The sequence below is a fragment of the Chamaea fasciata genome, unplaced genomic scaffold, assembly GCF_029207755.1.
Source record: "Chamaea fasciata isolate MVZ Bird 193981 ecotype frontalis unplaced genomic scaffold, bChaFas1.0.hap1 SCAF_21, whole genome shotgun sequence".
Lineage (NCBI taxonomy): Eukaryota > Metazoa > Chordata > Aves > Passeriformes > Sylviidae > Chamaea > Chamaea fasciata.
Window position 1 is genome coordinate 4,776,047 of NW_027094106.1, and position 20,061 is coordinate 4,796,107.

General features: G+C 43.3%; 1 protein-coding gene across 6 annotated transcripts in view; it reads left to right on the forward strand.

Moving 5' to 3' along the window:
• CUX1 (cut like homeobox 1) overlaps positions 1-20,061 on the forward strand; it is a 268,820-nt gene that overhangs the window by 183,993 nt on the left and 64,766 nt on the right. For 2 of the 6 annotated variants that reach the window (XM_066202180.1, XM_066202181.1), the window contains exons 12-19: positions 4,787-4,845; positions 9,852-9,900; positions 10,952-11,048; positions 12,143-12,814; positions 13,785-13,850; positions 15,234-15,335; positions 17,532-18,358; positions 19,790-19,955. In XM_066202180.1, the coding sequence (XP_066058277.1) occupies positions 4,787-4,845; positions 9,852-9,900; positions 10,952-11,048; positions 12,143-12,814; positions 13,785-13,850; positions 15,234-15,335; positions 17,532-18,358; positions 19,790-19,955 (2,038 nt within the window). The remainder of the gene's footprint in view (positions 1-4,786; positions 4,846-9,851; positions 9,901-10,951; positions 11,049-12,142; positions 12,815-13,784; positions 13,851-15,233; positions 15,336-17,531; positions 18,359-19,789; positions 19,956-20,061) is intronic. The other 4 variants (XM_066202185.1, XM_066202182.1, XM_066202183.1 and 1 more) reach the window with 4 other exon arrangements.

A 20,061-nucleotide genomic window follows, 5' to 3' on the forward strand; every position in this document is an offset into this window, starting at 1 on the left:
AGACTTGGTACTTCTGCAGGTTTGATAGTCTGAGAGTTTTCTGAGAGCAGGAGGCTGATAGTTCCCACTCAGCTCTGACTGTGGCGTGGGCAGCTTTGCTCTATCAGGATGATTTAATGTTCAATTGAAACTCTTACAAATTGCTCTAATTCTGACATTTTTTAGCAGTTACTGGTTTTGCTGTGGTGGAGCATAATTCACATGGAGAGGGACCTGTTAGGAGTGAGGGCTGAAGTGTTGCAGTCAGTGTTTTCTTCATGTTTTAAGCCAGCTTTGCAGAATTTTTATGAAAATTCAGTGGAGCAAAGGACACCTATTATGTAACTCCATTGACAGTCTCAGTCTCTGCCCACCTGTCACCATGTGGGCACCACTTTTATTGAGGGAGAAACGAGCTGCCCTGGTTTTGAGGGACACATTCTGCTGGCTACACCCATGTTCGGGGGATTTTTTTTTTATTTTACTTTTTTTCATAAAGCCTGATAGAAAATATCTTGAGTCCTTGCACTTGACAGATTTTCTTGGAATAAAGCATGTTCCTGGTGAGGTCAGTATTAGTTTAGCCATTAACTTCAAAGGGAGTAGGATCACAGAAATGACAGAGCAAGTCTTTGATTTCCATTTCAGTAATCTCCTTCCATTTTCTCATAGCCTTGCCTGGCTAATGCTCTGTATTTAGCTTTCTGTTGATAGTGTCTGATGTAGTGCCTCTATTGATAAAGTTTTAGTCATTTCAACCCTCTTTAACCTTATTTATTGTGACTATAAAGATATTTCCAAATACTTGCTTTCACCCCAAAGTGCTGGGAAAGGCTGTGCCAGGCACACGGCGTACAAAGCACCAAATCTCAGTGATGATGTGCTGATCTCCTGTTTGATTATGGAGGAATTGCTTCTGAAATAACAGAGGTTTTAATGGTTGCCTCCACGAAAAAACAACTCACAGTTTCACAAATTAAAGCAATGTTCTCAACCTGTATCTTGGGGGAATTGTTTAATACTCTATGACTTAATGAAACAATACAGAAATACTTTCAAAATTATTGCTTCTTTATCTTCATCTGATCTAATAATCAAAACATGTCCTCTAGTAACAAGACTTTTCTCACTCTAATTGTATTAACCCTTTGTGGCTGGGTGCTAGAACATCCCTGCCCCCCGGTTAAAATTCAGTAATGTGAGTTGATCACTTTAAACTGAACTACAATGTTGATCTAATGGTGATTTAAATGTTTTAAGCCCCTCAATACAGCCCCTGCTGCTTACCTCTGCCCCTTCAGTTAATAATACAGTAGTGCTTGTATTTGCTAAATAACATGAGGAGGGGCCCGATCTCTGCATGCTCTGACATGGGTTCATTCACACCACAGATGCAAGAGGATTCTTTAACGTGGCATATTTGCAAATCTAATGTGCAGAAAAGCCACCAGTCCATTCCTCCTGCCCTCTGGCTCCTGCGTTTTTGTGCGTTGGAGGTCGTTGGAATAGATTTTGTCTGAATTAACCAGGTTTATATTTAGTGCAAGATATTAGTTCCTCCAGATTGTCTCACAGCTTGAACCTTTGTTATCCCGTGTTCTGTGCGTTTTACAGGGTTCTTGGAGACAATTACCATACTAATACATTTTAAAACAGTCATTGACTGGGAAGATGCCAAGTGCCTAAATGCTCTGTTTCTACACAGGCACTGCATCCTCAGTTGTTAGTTTATATTGTTTAGTAAAGTAGATGTTTAGGTGCACATTTTCCATGGCAACAATCTCTATATTAGGTGCTTGGGAATGATGGATGTGTGTGTTTTTTGTACAATCCAAAGTAAAATATTGCTGGTTGTCAGACTGCTGTAGCAGCGCACAACTACCTGAGAGTCCAAAACAGCTGCATTTTGTCAGTATCTCTCTTTTTTTCTTTATTTTTCTACCTGTGTTTTGTACCTAAATTTTCCAGAAATACTCTGCACTTCCCTGCACAGAATTACATTTAATACAGATTGCATTAAAATGGGAGTCATTAGCTTTTCTTTGGTTTATATCTGTTTCTACAAAAGACTGTTTTCTTAACATACTCTTGCATAAGTAACTAACTTATTAATTCAGGGTATTGTTTGTTTTAAATTTCTTCTGGTCCTTTTTATACTGAGAACTGATATAAATTGCCAGTTATTCCTGCTGTAAAAGCTCCCCTGCTCTAGGCACAAAATGTTCCCAGTCACTGAGTTAAGGAAAGGGTGAATTGCAGTGGATTTGTAGAGCACCAAACAGAGACAGAAGGACAAAGTGACAAGACCAAGGAGGAGCAGAAGGATATCTTGGGGTTTGGCAGGTCCTCCCACTGCCTGTGACCACTTGGAAAACTCTCAGCTGTGATGCTGAGTCTCCTCCCAACACCAAGGGCTCTCTGGCTCACTGGTTTCATTTAAAGATCCCTCTCCAGCCTGACCTGATGCACTAAAAATTCCACCTGTGTGCCTTGTTGAAGCACTGTTTTGCTCAGTGGTGAGCTGCAGCTTGAAAAGCTGCTTGAACTCATGGCCTGTTGTAGCTGACCCTCCTCAAAAAGTGAGACCTCAGGCCCTGGGACTACATCGTACATTCCCATCATGAGATTTCAAAATGTGTTGTAAATCACCAAAACCTCCAACATCTTTCATATTTGTAGGATTTTCCTGGTCACATCAACCAGGATTTTCCTAATTGCATCAAAACACCTGAAGCACTGTGTCTGCTATCTAAAGCAAAGTCAGTGCTTCCTATAGTTCCAGAAAATAACTGGAATTTGGCAAGGCAGGGCATGCCAGAAAAAAAAATACTAAAATTTGCCCTGTATTTATTCCAGGTGAAAAAAAAACCCCAAACAATTGTTGTAGCTAAAACTGACAATTCATTTTTCTTTTTAACACAACCGGAATGACTGCACAAGCCACTGATGACAGTGCTGGGGCACGAGACCTTTTTAAGAGGCCACTCGTTTCATCAGTGTCCCGGAGAGTGCAAATTCCACACTGAGCAGCTGTTCCTGTGATCCATTAAGAGCTGCTCCTTGAGCAGGGCCTGGCTGCTCCTGCAGGGAGATTCCTCTTGTCAGCAGTGCTGAGGATGCCGGGCTGTGGTGTCAAACAGTAGGAGCAGCACCTGGAGAGGGCTGTGGAATTGATAACGTGGGTGTCCACTTTGTCACTGCTCCTTAACATCCGTGCTAATGGCAAGGCAGGAATGTCAGCAGTGTGAGAGCTGCTAAGGGCTGGGTAGGAGATCCTTTCAAACATGGCAGGATAGCTGGAGGTCCCACAAAGCCCCACCATGCTGCTGCTGGCATCTGAAGGAGCCTCATTTAAATTACTGAGATGGCTCAAACCGTGGATTCACTGTCCTCTGGGTGCTGTGCTGCATCCTTTTGGGGTTTGTACAGCTCTGAGATGGGTGATACCCACACGCTGACTTACTGGGGAAGGCAGCACAGGGAACAGGTTCCCAATTCTGTTTGTTGGCCTGCCCCAGCCCTGCCTCCATGCCCCCATAGCTGGGCTGCTGCACAGTTGTGTGGGGCTGCATTTGAAACAGCTTTGCTAAAATTGTCCAAGTTCCCAGCAGCCCTCCCCTGCCCTCCTCCTGCACCCAACGAGCAGCCCAGAGTGGGTGTAGGATCTTGAATTCCCTTGAATTCCCTTCTTGAATTCCCTGCTTGAATTCCCTTCTCCCCTGAAGACAGCCTCTCCTGGACATAAAGTCCTATTTTTCTTTTTTCATGTCGTCTATTCCTTCCCTTTTCAAAGTCGATTCTCTGTCTTTGAGGTGATACGTCCTTGCGTTATTTCTGTTCCCCGTGACCTTTGGGATTCTGTGCCAGTTTTAACACCAAAAATGAGCTGAAGCAGAGCTAGCCTGAATTTATCCATGGGAGTTGCAAGCCAGTAAGTTCTGTTCTTTGCTTAGATCAGGTGTGCCTGCACTAAGCAAAGAAATGATTGAAATGGATGTGGCTTGTGCGAGCAACGTAACGGCATCAATTATGTGTCACTATGTTTTAGGCAGGCCTGCTGAAGCATTTACCCCGTAGTGATGAGCACTTTGGTGGGAGCTGGGTAAGGTCCAAGTGTGTGGCATTGCGTTCTGGATTGTGGCAGCGGGTTTGGTTCAGCCTTTGGGGCATGCTCACAGCCAGGACAAGCCGCTGAGGCCGCCCTGGGTGACGCAGAGCTGCTGTGGGGTGCTCCCTGCCTGGCGTGTAACCCCAGCAGTTCCCGCAGTCAGGGATGCCTGTGAAACCTCCTGGTACAGCTGTTTTGTTTGGGCACGAGGTGCTGTAGGAGCCTTCCAAGCCTAAGGCGTTGCAGTCAACAGCAGCTCCTTCAGTCTGTTCTTTTTATCATGTAGATAAGGTTATCAAGAACTGTCCTATTAAGAATACAGTATGTGCCAAAGCATCCTGCTTGTTTACTCCATCTCCCTGAAAATTTCAGCTGCCCCATTTTTTTTTTTTCTCTAATACCTTCATCCCCAATTCTCTTCCCTGAACACATGACAGTGACATTGCAAACAGCCAAATTGGGACCCACTGAATTCTGTCATGCTTGGCACTCTGTAAACAAAGGATGAGCGAGGTATAATTGTGTTTACGTTTAATTGGTTATAGTTTGTTTTCTAATATATGTAAATTAGGTATGAGTCATTAACCCTCACTTGTGCGCTGCTGTATATATGGAATAATTTGAAGATGATTTTCAAAGCCTGCAGGAAAAAAAAAAACAACAATGTAAATAATTAAATCCATGTTCTCTCTTTTAAAGCAACTGGAAGAAAAACTGAAAGGACAGGCTGATTATGAAGAGGTTAAGAAAGAATTAAAGTAAGTGTTAAATGCTTACATAATTTTTTTCACAAACTCTGGTTGAACAGTGCTTGTTCAATGAAGCCACAAATCTGTGTTCTTGGAACAATAAAGAACTCAGTCAAAACCACAAAGAGGAGGAAATTGGGAATATTGGCAGAAATTGCATCCAGAACCAGTGGAACTGCTGTATCTGAGAGTGCTCCCTTTTCTTGCAGCAGAGGATCACAATAGCAAATAAAACACGTGTCCATGAAGAAAAGCCACTAAAACTATTGTCCACAAAGGGTAAAAAGCTTCAGAATCTGTGGTGTTTTAGGTGGACTACTCTTTAAAAATCTCCAGCCAACAGCTGAGGGTAATGTGGACCAGAGATGTCTTGCAGAGCCTTGGGCCATGGTACCTTTTTTCTGCTCCTGCCTGCCAGTGTTCAGCACATACCTGTTTAATGTTGCGCTTGTTTCACTGTATATTTTTGCTAATATATTGTGGTTTTAAACTAAAGCCACAAACAGCCCCTTCCTATTTCAAGGGATTTTCTTAAGAGACTTAAAAGAGGCTCATTTTAAACTATAACAAGATAAGCTGTCAGGTTCAGAAGAGAACTTTTCTGACTGGAAATATGTTTAGTGTCAAGGTTTAAATAACTGCGAGAAACTCCCATCTCTTCTTTCATCATTCTGGCATTTCTGTGTGTGTGTTTTAAAAAGGCTGAAATAACCCATTCCCTGGTTTAATGAGGTATTTCAGATGAGGCTGGTAGTCATGTGCTTTTGTTTACATGTCCCTGGAGGATATGGAAAGCAGATTTGGATTTGCAAGCCCCACGACTGCCCAGCCCCTGGTGCTGATTTATTCAAGCCACGCTGGCTGAGGTTCTGGTTCACCACCAGCTGCAGCATACCCTGATGTAGGGGTATAATTTTCACTTAAATTAAATGAATTGACCATTTCTTTGGTCATTTTACCTGATTATTACCTGGGCTCAAAATAGCATCATCATTTAGTGATTGGGGGTAAATACATCCATGTCCTCTCCTGAGTTAGGGAAACAGCTTCAGGTTTTAGCCAGTTTATGTCCTCATATGTAAAGCAGTGAATGAGAATAAGCTTCTTGCATTAGATATTAAATGTAAATGTGCTGAAACAAGAAATGAGTTTTGGATCCTACCTGGTTTAATGCAAAGGTTTCATACAACAGGACCAGGACTTTAAAGCCAGACTTAAAGTGCCAAGAACCCAATATACTCATTGAATATACTCATTTAAGCTTACTTTGCATTTGTACTTTAAATGCAAACCCTGTATTCCTGAGGATTATACCAATATTTTAATTTTTTTTTTTTTTAACAACACTGACTTACGTGAGGGCAGGGAGGGAAAGGCAGATGAGAGAAGCTGTGACACAGGAGGCTTCATATGGTGCTTCTGCTCAGGATGAGCCTGCAGTGAAATTAATGGAAGGCTCTCCTGGAAGTGGCCCTGGTTGGGTGCCAGTAAATTAACCTTGTTTTCCCAGCTGTTCCAGCTTTTATATCCCTAATTTGTGGATTGATAGCTGGCTTGTAAGGGCCCTGGGGTGCATCCCCATCCTGTGGGATGGTCTGAGGGTTGAGACCCTCCAAGAGAGCACTGAGGATGTTTGCAATGCTGCATCCTCCAAGCAGCTCCTTCACTCCATTCCCTTGCTCCAGCTAATCCAAAAGGTGTGCTGAAGGCTAAATGTGCATCCCCTGGCAGTGACCGTGGGGTCTGAAGTGAGACTTGCCGTAAATGAGGCTGGGAGAAGTCTATTGCTGTAAATCTGGAGCCCTCACATTGAATCCTTGTGCCCTGAAACACTGTCAGAAACGAACTGCTCACAACATTTGCACCAAGAGAAAAGAGATCTCGTCAGTAAGGCAGGAAGAGAATTTTTTTAGGTGTTTTGGCACTGATATATTTTCCTTAATCCTTCCTGGGATGTTTGAGGCTGAGGTGTCTCAATATCAGCCAACTTCTAACTCTGGAGGAACTTAGGTGGGCCCGCGTCAGGATCTGGCATGGGAGGGTTCTTCACTTTCTGCCTTGGCTTTTGTGCCCAATGGCTTCTAAAGCTATTTTTGAGATTTTTTGAGATCTGAGAGGTCTGTGTGTGCTCTCAGTTCCCTCTCGAGTAGCACGACAGCGCTGACCCTGCTGCCTTTGCAGTCGGGATCAGACGAACAGAAAGTCGAGCTGTCCCAATGCACTCTTTGCTTTACAGTCAGACCTTTCAAGTCTTCTTAGATGTGCAGATTTAAGTCACAAGATCATTCCTTTAAAAAGCAGGTAGCTGATCTTGAGCCACAGATTGAGTCAAGATCTCATGGGCAAAGATATTCCTGGAATCCAAAGAAGAGACGTTGTGCTTCCTCATATTCCTGAGGAGAATGTGTCTTTTGTGACACATTTGGAGAGTCGTTTTTGACATGTTTAACTTTTACATTCTTTAAAAAATGAACCTGCTGGAGTGAATATTCCTCTTAGGGCAATTAGAGGTGCCATCAGCTTCATTTTTAGTATATTTTGTGTTTCAACTATATAGGAAATTACCTGTGAAATTGTCAGTAAGTTAATTCAGTTAGCAAAGAATCCCCTTCAGGTAGGCAGAGGTCAGTAGGTTTCCAGCCAAGGTTTGAATACGCATTGCCTGCACCAATCTCGCTGGAAACACAGCTGCTCCAAGGCTCAGGATCCTTCCTGAAGGTCCCAGCTGGCAGCAGGTGCTCAGAACCAAACTGCATCAACTTGTGCAAGCAGAGGGATGACAGGATTGAGGCTTTAGAGGCAGACTTTTGGTGTGGAGAACCAAATATAACCATAAACAAGTTTATCCTTCCAACCATTGTCAGCCTGGTTCTGGGGGCAGCACGGTGTGGTCAGGGCACCACTCACATCTGCTCCTTTTGGGAGAGAGCAGCTTTTTCTGGTTTAGCCTCATCCAGGAGGAAGGAAGGTGTTTGGAATGCAGCTGGATTGCTCCACATGGCAAAGCCACGTGTGGTAAGTGGGGGTCACCGCTGGTCTGAACTGAAATGGGATTTCCCGGGGGATGTTTGCCACGTGATAATTTGCTGTTCAAATTTTGGGCTTGAAATTCAGATGGGTCTCCTCATGTGGGCATCATGAGGATGTGCAGTAGGACTGGCTGTCCCTGCAGAGGCCATTCCCTGCAGAATTCATGGAAACAGTGACCTGCCAGTGGCTGGGGTTTTCCCTTCCCTGGATGAGTCTCTGTGCATTTATCTCCCCCAGCTCCTCGGAGTCCTGGGATGCAGAGCTGTGCCTCCAAAGGGGTGTCCCTAGAAACACTGGCTTTTGGGGATTTGCCACCTGAGTCACACACCTGTGATGTCAAAGTGATGTCCCTGAGAACTCGAGCCTTTAGTCCACATCCTCTCCCCTTGGCTGGCACGAGTCCACTGATAGCACAAAAGAGTTGGTTTTGCACGTGGCTGAGCTGTTGTGCCCGCACAGAGTCTTCCCAACATCACTTAATGTGCTGTGTGTGGGGTGATGGCTCTCCCCTGGAGCCAGGCAAGAGGTGACACTGAGTGATGCCATGTAATGAAAGTGATTGCCGGAAATTTGTGGTTTCATTAACTATATATTTTAGGGAGGCCTGTCAGAATTAACCCTGTGTGCAGTGAGTATGCACAGACACAAGATACATGAGGTCGCTTTCTCAGATTGAGGTTTTTTCCCCTTGGGTTTGGTGTAACTTTGAGTGATCTTGAATGGCCCAGAGTGTCACTTAATGCACATCTAACTCTGGATTAATCCAGGGACGGGTTCAGGCAGGTAATGGGTGCCTGGCTAACTCCTCATGGCATCCAGAACTAGTTCCTGTGTCTTAATACTGGACTTCTGCCTTTTTTTTTCTCTCAGTTTCTACATTTCATGGAATCACTGAACGTTTTGGGATGGAAGGGACCTTAAAGCTCATCCTGCCATGGGCAGGGACACCTTCACTATCCCAAGTTACTCCAAACCCCATCCAGCCTGGCCTTGGACACTTCCAAGGATCCAGGAGCAATTCTGAAACCTTTAATACATGATCCACAGCTTTTAATAGAGTTTAATACATGATTAAATAGATTGTTCCTGCTCACAGAGTTCCTGGTGCTTTATACATGACAAATGGTGTATAAACACCATCTAGATGTGTTTATATGTTTTTCTTCACCAAATGGATGTTGTCTTTGTACAGTAAGAAGCTGAAATCATTTATTGCTTCAGTCTGAGGAAGTTCATGTCCTGCCTGCAGCAGGCTGATTTAAAAAAAAAAAATTATCCAGCAAAGCACAGTAATAAGTCTGGATTCCTGCAAGATTCTGGTTTGCCAGACGACACAGCTCTAACTGAAAGCCTCTGAAGGGAGACATCCTCTGACCACTCACTATTTGTATAAAATACTGACAATGAGACTATCAGATTCTTCTCCTAATGTACTTATAAATATTTGGATCTTTCATATTTCTTAAGAAATATTGGGCCATTTTGTCTTCCCTTTGCCATAGAACGAGGGGGTTATTAAAATGAAAAACTGCCTTTTAGCCTGTAGTGCCTCGGTTGGGAAGATTATTTGTGCACATTTTCCTTGCTGGTGAGCTGGTGTATATCCCATAAAGTGCTGTAGTGTGGTGGTGATTCCCCTGTTTTGTTGCTTTGCTACAACTTCGTCATTCCCTTCCAGCTTCACAGATAAATTTATATCGTTTCTGACAGCTTAAAATGTTAGATCCTTATTAACCTTTAAATTTACACTGTAAACTGGCCTGGTGGGATTGCATATGGAATGATTTAAATGAAGCTTGAGAAAATTTTCTTATCCAATAACTGGTTTGAGGAGTTATTCTGTATTCATTAGGAGGTTGTGTTACTGCAAGGAAAGTTGTCATCACTTGTGGTGTTGCTGGAGAACGGGACATGATAATGCTCATTAGCAGAGTTGTTATGAAAAGAAGAAATAGAAAATAATTTCTTTTTTCTGCCTTCCACAGTATATTGAAATCCATGGAGTTTGCACCATCTGAAAGCTCTGGTGCGCAGGTACTGAACTTACTTTTGCTTTCTTACTTATTCAGCAACTCAGTTGATTAACAAGAATTTTGTCTTGCAATTCCTTGGTGTTGACATCCACAGTTTCCTGTTGATGTTGAGGCTTCTGGGTCCATCCTTGTTTTCCCTGATGTTTTCTTATGTAAAAAGCTGAACTGGACCCTTTTTTTTTTTTTTCTTTTTTTTTTTTTTCTTTTTTTTTTTTGCCTGTTAATTTCGTTTAAGTGGTCAAGGACAGAGTGACGTTTCAGCTGTGCTGGAGTAGATAAACCAGAATGTTGTGAAGTTGAGTCATTTAAAGATACTGGAGGTGGTATACGGGCAGCACACTGTGCAAGGACTTCAGCATTTTTAAGTATTTGTTAGCCTTGAAAATTTCTTTTCACAAAAGAAAACAAACCTTGGAGTACTGAGAAACCTCTGCTGTGCCAGCAAATTAATCTTACTTCAGTTTAAAGGTTATGAATTAAATTCCTGTTTCTGAAACCTGAACTGAATATCGATGTCCTGGGATTAATTTTCAATGGGTTTTTTAATGATCAAGGGTTAGGTATTTAGGGGAGAGTAAATAGCAGATTTCTCTGACTGATGTTATTTTGAACAAACTGTTTCTGCTGAAATGCAGCATGTCAAGGAAATGCTTAGCTTGGGTCACTTGACCTAAAAGGAATAATATAATCTTAACTTCTGTTTTAATCAGATTAAAAGAAGTCTTCAGCTTTTAAACTGAAAGCGTGCCAGGACCATTTAAAAATAAGTAGGATTAAGAAAACGTTCCGTTACACATCTCAAAATAATGCAGAACTGATGAATGATTTACAGTGAAAATTAAACAGTGAATCTCTTCCATGGCTCACACCAGAGCCCGGAGTGATTCCTGCCGATCTGTGCCCAGCAAATTCCCTCGCCGCCTTCAGAGACCAGTCAAGCACTTGGGGTGGTCTTTTAATTTTTTTTTTTCCCCTCTGAAATCCTTTTTTAGTGCCTGAGTGAGATGCTCAATGCTTTGAGAACCAAACCTCCCCCTTTTGGTTTCCTTTAGGATGCATCCAAGCCACTGGAGGTGCTGCTGCTGGAGAAGAACCGCTCGCTGCAGTCGGAGAACGCCACGCTGCGCATCACCAACAGCGACCTGAGCGGTAGGTCCACCCAAATTTTGGCTCCTCTGGTGCCTCTGCTGTCCTGTGATGGGAGGGAGGGCTGAGTGAGAGCTGAGTGTCTGAGCTAATGCATGGCAGAAGGATTGAGAAGCAACAGGAGCACTGAGTAACGCTGGATTTCTGTAGTTCTATAGGCTGGATGATGAAGTAGAAGTTAGAGAGTCTGTAAAGGTTAAGGAAGAGGCATTACAGGCTGTACCAGTGTTTGAGGCTGTCTTCTGTTTTGGGGACAAATCCATCTCTTTCCCACACACACAGTGTTATGCAAAATGTTTGCATGTAGAATACAGTCTTCCTGTCTGATACACTTGGGTACACCACCAGCAGGTCAGCTTGGGAAAGCAAAATCCTTTCTTTCCAGCGAAGTGTGTTTGCTGTTTGGCTTTCCTAATGTGGGCTTTTACATCTTGTGTGCACATTTTTTTTAAATGGCAAGTCATGGAATTTCCAGATTCTCGAACGATGGTTTTTGCAGCTGGAAGAAAGTTAAAAGTTGCCACTGGCCCTGGGATTACTGAATTCTGAAGCGTTTTCTGACTTATAACTGAGCGATCTTGGTGCATCCACCTAATGGTTATTCCTTTATTCAAATTGGTTTGTTCCAAAATGTAAATGTTTGCTGCATTTGGGTTCAGTCAGGTCCAATGAGTCATATCTTGAATGAGAGACAACAGAGAGACTTGCTGTCTGTAACTGCATTTATTTAACTGTATCACTGCACTTCATGTAACTGTTCTAGTGTTAATGTCTGTAAGGGGGATTCTCCAGGCTGCAACATACAAGAAAGGTGCAAACATGAAATGCATGTTGTTTGTTTTGGGGGCCTTGTTTGGCTTAAAAATTTTCAATCATGGAAAAAAAAAAAAATCTAAAATTAAAAATTAAAAAAAAAATAACCCAACAAACGAAAACAAACCAAAAACAAACAAAAACCAAAACTCCCACCGCCACTCCATTGGCCCGTGTCAATCTGCACTTTTTTTTTCCCTTTGCGGGGCAAACTTTGCATTTTTTTATCTTGGTTTTTCCCTCTTTGACCCCCCATAATGCATTATGTTTGACCTTCCTTGTAGGGTCAGCCAGGAGAAAAGGGAAAGACCAGCCTGAGAGTCAGCGTCCTGCAACCTTGCCGGCCTCCCCTCCTTCCCAGTTGCTCCGCAACGCGGGGGAGCAGGCTTCCAATACTAATGGTACACACCAGTTCTCACCAACGGGTTTAAGTCAAGACTTTTTCAGCTCATCCCTGGCGAGCCCCAGCTTACCCCTGGCCTCCACAGGAAAATTTGCACTAAACTCTCTCCTCCAGCGACAGCTAATGCAGTCCTTCTACTCCAAGGCAATGCAGGAAGCAGGAAGCACAAGCATGATTTTTCCAACAGGTCCATACAGCACAAACTCCATATCTTCCCAAAGTCCATTACAACAAAGCCCGGATGTAAATGGCATGGCCCCATCTCCCAGCCAGTCAGAAAGTGCTGGGAGCATCTCTGAAGGCGAGGAGATAGACACGGCCGAAATTGCACGTCAGGTGAAAGAGCAGTTGATCAAGCACAATATTGGCCAGCGGATATTTGGACATTATGTGTTGGGACTGTCGCAAGGGTCTGTGAGTGAGATCCTGGCCCGGCCTAAGCCATGGAATAAACTGACTGTGAGAGGCAAGGAGCCATTTCATAAGATGAAGCAGTTCCTGTCGGACGAGCAGAACATCCTGGCTCTTCGCAGCATCCAGGGCAGACAAAGAGGTAAGAGCTCCCCAGCCCCCTGCTCCTCTCAGCTCCAAACATCCCAAACCAGGACCTTCTCCATCCGGGGCTGTTTGTGCGCTGCTGCTGCTGCTGCTGCTGCTCCCACCCAGGTGGGTGCCAGGTGCAGCAGGTTCAGCTCTCCAGCCCTGCTTTGCAGCACTCAGGCAGGTTCGTGTCTCTGCTTGTGCTTTTTTTAGCCACTGGCTGGTGCCTGTCAGCAGGAGCGAGCAGCAGGGACACTCACAGCCCTCATTTCCCAACCCCTCCATGCCACAGCTGAACACGGAGCAAAAAGGGTCAGCAGCTACTCGGGGTATCAGCCCTCAGAAATACTTGGGGGTTTTTATTTGAGGTTATTTACTGAGACCAGGCTTTTGTTGTGTCTTGTGTGATTATGTTTTTTCCCCAAAGTGTTCTGACAAAATAGGGTAGGTGATGCATGAGATGAGTAATTAAAACACAATCCCAGTTTAAAGCAGCTTTGCATATTTAAGGCAGCGATTTTAAGAAGTAACATGCATTTCATTGTGATTCATCTTAAGGCTGAGATTTACATTTAGGGAAACTGAAAAGTAAGTTGTTTACAGTCAAGAAATATTGGAAAGGACAGGCAGGGTTTTCCTAGATTTTGTTTAATTGGAAGCACACACTGTTAGATTTATAATCTGTTCTTCCTTTTGATGATTGTACTTGAGGGGATTATCTGCCCATCTTTAACCTCTTCATTTTTGGTGTCTCTAGACATTTATTTATATCTGTCTAATCTCCTTTCCGAACATAGCTGTAATCTTTATTAACAAATCAGCCAGCCTTGCTTCTTCCCAAGTAGCCAGTTCCTCCTGCTCAGGGGCCCGAGGGGCCAGGAGAGCTCAGGGCCAGGCTGCCAGCTCCTCATGTCACACAGCCCGTGATGTCAGAGCAACCATCCCCTGATTGTTTTGTTCTTACCAAACTTGTTTTTCAACAGAGAATCCAGGCCAGAACCTGAACAGACTATTTCAGGAAGTACCGAAACGAAGAAATGGGTCTGAAGGTACGTCACAGGCAGGTGTTTTTCTTTGCAGTCAATCCCTAGGAAGTGGAGTGTGCTTTAGCTGTGTGTTTCCTTAAAACTGTGCAGTTTGATTCTGGCCTGGAATCTGATAGAAAAACAGACAGTAAGTATAAAACAAACCATGGGTTAGATGAACACTTTGCTTTTTCTAATTCTGCTGCTGCTGTACTAACGTAACCCTGTTTGGATAGTTCTTCCCCTCCCATCCTCCCTGCGTACGCAGATAAAGAGAGAGAAGTGATAGAAGTGGCTTTATAAAGTCATCAGATCTATTGAAATGCTCTCTTTGCTGTTTTTTATGGTTTTGGAGGGATAAAGTTGCACAGTTATAACATCAATTGCATACTGCTTCTGCTCTAGATTTACCTCTTTCTTCTCATGGGGCTTATGCTGACAAATTCCACTTCAATACACTGCTAAATTAGGGTGATGCTTAGTTCAGTATTATATATGAAAAAGACAACAAGATAAGTGAACATCAGATCCATACGTTTTCACTGAAGAGGAAGTCTGCACATTTTTGTTATAGATTACTTGCAGAATTTTTCTTTTAGTAAGACCAGAAAGAAGGAAAAAAAAAAGCAGGTACACCAAAGGTCTGTAGTTATTTTGACTCCAGTCACAAATTACCTCACTTGCTTACAAACAATAATCTCATAATGGAAAATGCAGTTAAGTGCAGTAGCACTCACAGTTTTCCCTCCTTTTCTTCCCCTTAGAGGTTAAAAAACAAAACAAAACAAAACCAAAAAAAAAAAAAAAACCAGAAGCAAAACCAAACAACCAAGTAATAGCTCTTAGCTGGAGAGTACTTCCAATGTTATCTGCGTTTAAATGACTCTTTCTCTTAATGTATTAACCTCTAGAAAGTTAAAAATTGTTTTTATTGAGTTACTTTTTAATTCTGTTTTGGGCTGAATGCATACTCATCCTACTTTGCCTAGCAGCTGATGCCATTTTTAAGTTGATTCCTGGGCTTATGTTTTTAGCTTTCTTCTTTTCCCATCCAGTTCTTTCCCTTTCTGTTTCCTCTCCCCCTCCCAAAACAAACAAATAAAAAAAAAAGCTAAAAAAGAAAAGGAAAAAGAATAAATCTATATATATTACCATAGAAAAGGAATATATGACCACCTAGTTCTTCCTCTGATGTTCTCACCATTCCAGGGCAGCTAGAGACAGGCACAACGAGGATATTTTGCTTTTATTATGTTAAGCACTTTCTTTGTGTAAATGTTGGTAAAGGTCCTGCGCAAGTTGTCCTCAGGTTGTGCTGGACGTGTATCATACACAGTGTGTCTTTGTGTTATAAAAACAGCCAGATAAGAGTTTCCTTGGTGTCATCAGTTGTGTTTTCCTCCCCAGGTAACATAACCACACGAATCCGAACCACAGAGTCTGGCTCTGATGAAGCCATCAAATCCATTCTCGAACAAGCCAAAAGGGAGCTGCAAGTACAGAAAACAGGTAAGGGCTCATTTCGTCTCTGCCTGCTTTTACTGCAGAATTTAATTAAAACAATTGCCATGAGCTTTCTGGTCAGTTAATTATATTCTTAAAACCTTCAGTGTAGGTTTGAAGAGTTTTCTGGAGATTTTTATTGTTATTCAGTGGAGTTGTTTCTGTCTCTGAGACATCCTGAGTGTAGGTCGCACGTGTCCCGGCGTGTTGGGGTCTCTGCTCTGCCCTGCTCCCTGTGGGATTTCTGAGCACCTTTATCCCTGTGCAGAGCTCTGAGCTCCTGGCTGCCCTCCAGACCTGCGGGAGTCACTGAGGGGAACCTGCAGAATCCTTTCTTCTCCCAGTTTGCTCCTTGGAAAGGGAACAGCTCCTGCTTTCTCTTCTCTTCTCTTCTGTCTCGCTCAGGCCCCAGGGACACAACTGCATGGGAGAGGGGCTGGATGGATTTGTTGGGGTGAAGGTCACACTTCAGGCAGCAATTACCAGTTCCAGCACCATGGTACATCCTGTACTCAGTCCTGACTCTTAGATGACTTTATTTTTGGTTACAGAATGTATTCAGTGAATGAACTGGCAAATCCAAAACACATTCCCTTTCCCAAAAAATCCCTCTTAGCCTGAGATAAGCCTAATTTGTCATTGTATGCTGTCATGTAATTAACATTTCTGTCTAGTCCATAGCCCTCTCAGTTTTATGAGTTCCCAGTGCTGCTATTGGGCTGAAGTAGAAATTGCTGTGCAATACTTCTGTTTCATTTTTTAAAGTAAATACTGATCTACAGTTTTGGATAGTTGTCTTTCAAATGAAAACTAAGTTAATCTCATGGCAGAGTATAAAACACTAGTTAATATATGATCTAAATAATACGACTTTATACAGGAAATTATTACACAGAGAAAAAATATGGGCTTTGTGCAGGAAACTGCAAGAATGTTATTCAGTAGCATGTTTCATCTGAGAGTCTCAGACTTCCTTTCAAATATTAATTCGGCCTCAAAACTCCCTGTGAAACCAGCAGATAAAACAGCAGAGAGAATCTCACTGTCTTTTTTTCCTATTTCTTAGCTTTTCATGTATTTTGCAGTCTGTGACAGGAAGGAATGTAGGGAGGCAAATTCAGAAATGCATTCAGATGAGCCTTAGTATCGCTGGAGCGGTACACAGGGTGTTGCAAATCTTATTTCACTTGGAGGCCACTCCTTGCGGCGTGGGGCTCCCTGCTCCCACCTGGTGCTTCCCCACTTTCCCTGTTCTGTGCAGAGCAGCTTTCAGAGGAACTGGTTTCCAAGCACTGGGGACCTCAGTGGAGACTGAAATAGAAGCAGATGCCATTGCAAAACCTCCTGGCTCTGCAGAGATAATTCCCCACCCACGTTCCAGTCTCTGCTCATCCCTGACTGCTGCAGCACAGCCACCCAAATTCTGGTTCCCCACTGGAATGCTGCATTTGGGGGTTATCTCTGCTGAGAGCGCCCGTGACTGCACCCTAGAGCTTTGGATAAGGGAGAAGGTGATGGCCAGGTATCAGCCTGGCTCTGGTAGAGATATTTATTTCAGTGGTTGGGAGCATGGAACAAGAAAACAGGAAGCAGGAGCATATTTAGTTTGTCAAGTGAAATAATGATGATCATCTCTTCCTAAAGTTCTGCCTTTGTTGTAATTTGTGTGTTGTGTTTTTGAAGTTAAAAGGTCTCACCTTATTTATACTGTAATAGTCTGTCCAGGTGAATGCAGCTGTGTTCAGTTCTGAGTGCGTGTTAAAGTCATTTGTGGAGAAAAGAGTGAAGTGAAAGGTTAAATAACTTTGTAAATGCAGCTATAAAATGTTATTGACCACGTGGGGGTGGGGGAGGAAGAGGTGAAGGCTTGATTTTCAAAGGCATTTATTTGAAATTTTTTACAATGGTGGAAGGGCAAGTGATCCCAGACTTGTGCAGCTGAGCCTGTGCGTGCAAACATCCAGCACTTTGGCAACTCTCAAAATTTTCCAGTGAAGAACTTTGGAAATCTTACCTTACTTTGAAAAGTGCAAATCTTCGCTTAGTGAAAACTCCTCCCTCCCATCCAGAAATGTATTTCTGCCCCCCCCCCCTTTTTTTTTCTTTTTTTTTTCCCCCTGTCAGGGCAATGTTTACAGTAGCACGTGTTGAATATAAAGCATTTTCCTCTGTTGCATTTAGTCTTTTGGTTGTTTTTCATAGCTGAGCCGGCTCAGCCGCCTTCTGCCTCTAGCAGTGGCAATTCTGATGATGCAATTCGATCCATTCTGCAACAAGCCCGACGGGAAATGGAGGCACAGCAGGCTGCCCTTGAACCTGCCTTAAAAACACCACCTCTATCTCAAGCTGACATTTCTATCCTGTCCCCCAAACTAGTGTCTACACCTGCAATGTCTTCGGTTTCCAGCTATTCTCCTTTGGCCATATCCCTGAAGAAACATTCATCTGTCACTGATTCCAGTATCTCTGCATTGCAGAACCTCTCTGGGCTCAAAAAGGAGCCTCAGGAGGCACCTGTTTTAGAGCTTCATGGAATAAGTGATTCTGCCCAGGGTATGTTGAGGCATGTTAAAAATGAGTTGGGACGTGGTGGTGTTTGGAAGGACCATTGGTGGAATACTGTGCAGCATGAGAGAAGAAATGCAGCTCTTCCCGAAGATATAAAAGTTGAGGAAGCCAGTGGTGGAAAAGAAAAGGTCAGCAATCAGACTAGGCCAGATCGTAGCCAGCTCCAAGGACCGTCTTCTTCCGAGTATTGGAAAGAGTGGCCAAACGCGGAATCTCCGTACTCGCAGAGTTCTGAATTGAGCATGACCGGGGCCAGTCGCAGTGAGACACCACAAAATAGCCCCCTCCCTTCATCCCCTATCGTGTCCTTGTCCAAGCCATCCAAACCTTCGGTTCCTCCACTGACACCCGAGCAGTATGAGATTTATATGTACCAGGAGGTGGATACGATAGAGCTAACGCGGCAGGTCAAGGAAAAGCTAGCAAAGAATGGCATCTGCCAAAGGATCTTTGGGGAAAAGGTAAAGAAAAGTGGTTCTCTCTTGTTTCACCAGTGTTGTGATTGTGCCCTCTGCTCCTCCCACGGGTGCGGAGCCAGAGGGGGACGTGCCGTGGGTGTCCTGTGGAAAAATGTTTTTGCTCTGTGTGTGAAGTATTTCGAAACTAAGCTCACTAAAGTATTCGTTTCCCTGTGTGGTAGGAATTGCAAGGGCTTTTATGCAGGGATTGGCTTCAGCCACTTGGAATTAGGGATGGGGCCCCGAGTTTAGAAAACTTGAAAGCTGAAGCAAACGTTGCTGAGACTCAATATCTCATGCCTAATGAATTCGTGGAATATTTGAGTAATACCATTGTCATGACTGGAGAGTCTTAACTTTATTATAAGCGAAGATTATGGACACAAGAGCATTTTTCCTTTTTCATTATTATTTGGAAATGTGCACAAGGGCATTAAAACAAACACACGGAAAATCCCCTCACTCTCCTTAGTCTGAAGTCAAGAATTCCAAGTCATTTCTAATACCTGGTGCTCAGCACCTCAGTGTGCTCTGAGTTGTTTTAGGGCTATGTTTGATTACAGATAAGGCTCCCTGAAGTTCTCACGTTGTGAGCCCTAAGCACTGAGCACGTGGGATTTTGAGGGTCCCTAACCACCAGAAAACCCCTCCCAGGCTGTAAAAAGTGTTGGACATTTGTTGTTTCTTCTTCCTATAAAGAATTGAATCAATATAAAAGTGTAATAGGAGCTGGCATCGCACTATTACCTTCTCACTAAGATACAAAATGAAAAGCCTGACCTCTCGGGGTCTTTAAAGATCCCATGGCAGCTTTCATTAAGTATGATTTTTAACTCTTGTACCTGTGCTGAATTCTAGGCAAGTAATTGCATTCTGCCTGTCTGAAATTCTGCACCCCCACTCCCCGCTCACTGTAGTCAGCTGTATTCTTAAATATTTACTTATGTGGAGCAGCTGCTGCTACAGGTGAAAACACACATCGCTGTAATTCATCCCCCAAAAATCAACCAAATATAGGCCTAGTCTCAAAAGTCCCAATTATTTTTGTTTGAGAACAAAATACATGCCAGTCATTGCCTGTTTCATCTGCCTGTGTGTGCCTGGACTGGGTGTTTTTCCTGTTAAAACTGATGAAACTGTTTGACACAAAATATGAAAAGCATGCAAATCCCTCACCAGGCTGCTGCCACCCAGATCCTGCAGGAAAAAAAAAACCCACCTTCCTTCAGAAGGCAACACGGCAGGAAGAAAAGCATTTCCATCTGAGTATCCACAGAAAACAGTTTTTATAATTGTCCAATTTTTACAGTTTTTTATAATTGTCCATACACAAACAATTTGAGCGCTACAGTAAAGGAAACCAAAAATGACTTAAATTCCCCCCGTTTCCAGTGCCAGTGTGTTAACGTGCCATTCTTGGTTGCTTCACTTCAGGTATTGGGGCTGTCCCAAGGAAGTGTCAGTGACATGCTCTCCAGGCCAAAGCCATGGAGCAAATTGACCCAAAAAGGCCGAGAACCATTTATTCGTATGCAGCTCTGGTTGAATGGTGAGCTGGGACAGTGTGTCCTGCCCGCACAAGGGCAGCAACAAGGACAAGGTAATTAAAATTCCACTATGTTGTTTGAGTTGAGGAGGAGGAGGAGATTTTTTTTTTTTCTATTTTCTGTATTTTTGGGGTTTTTTTAAAATTTGCAGTAAGCCAG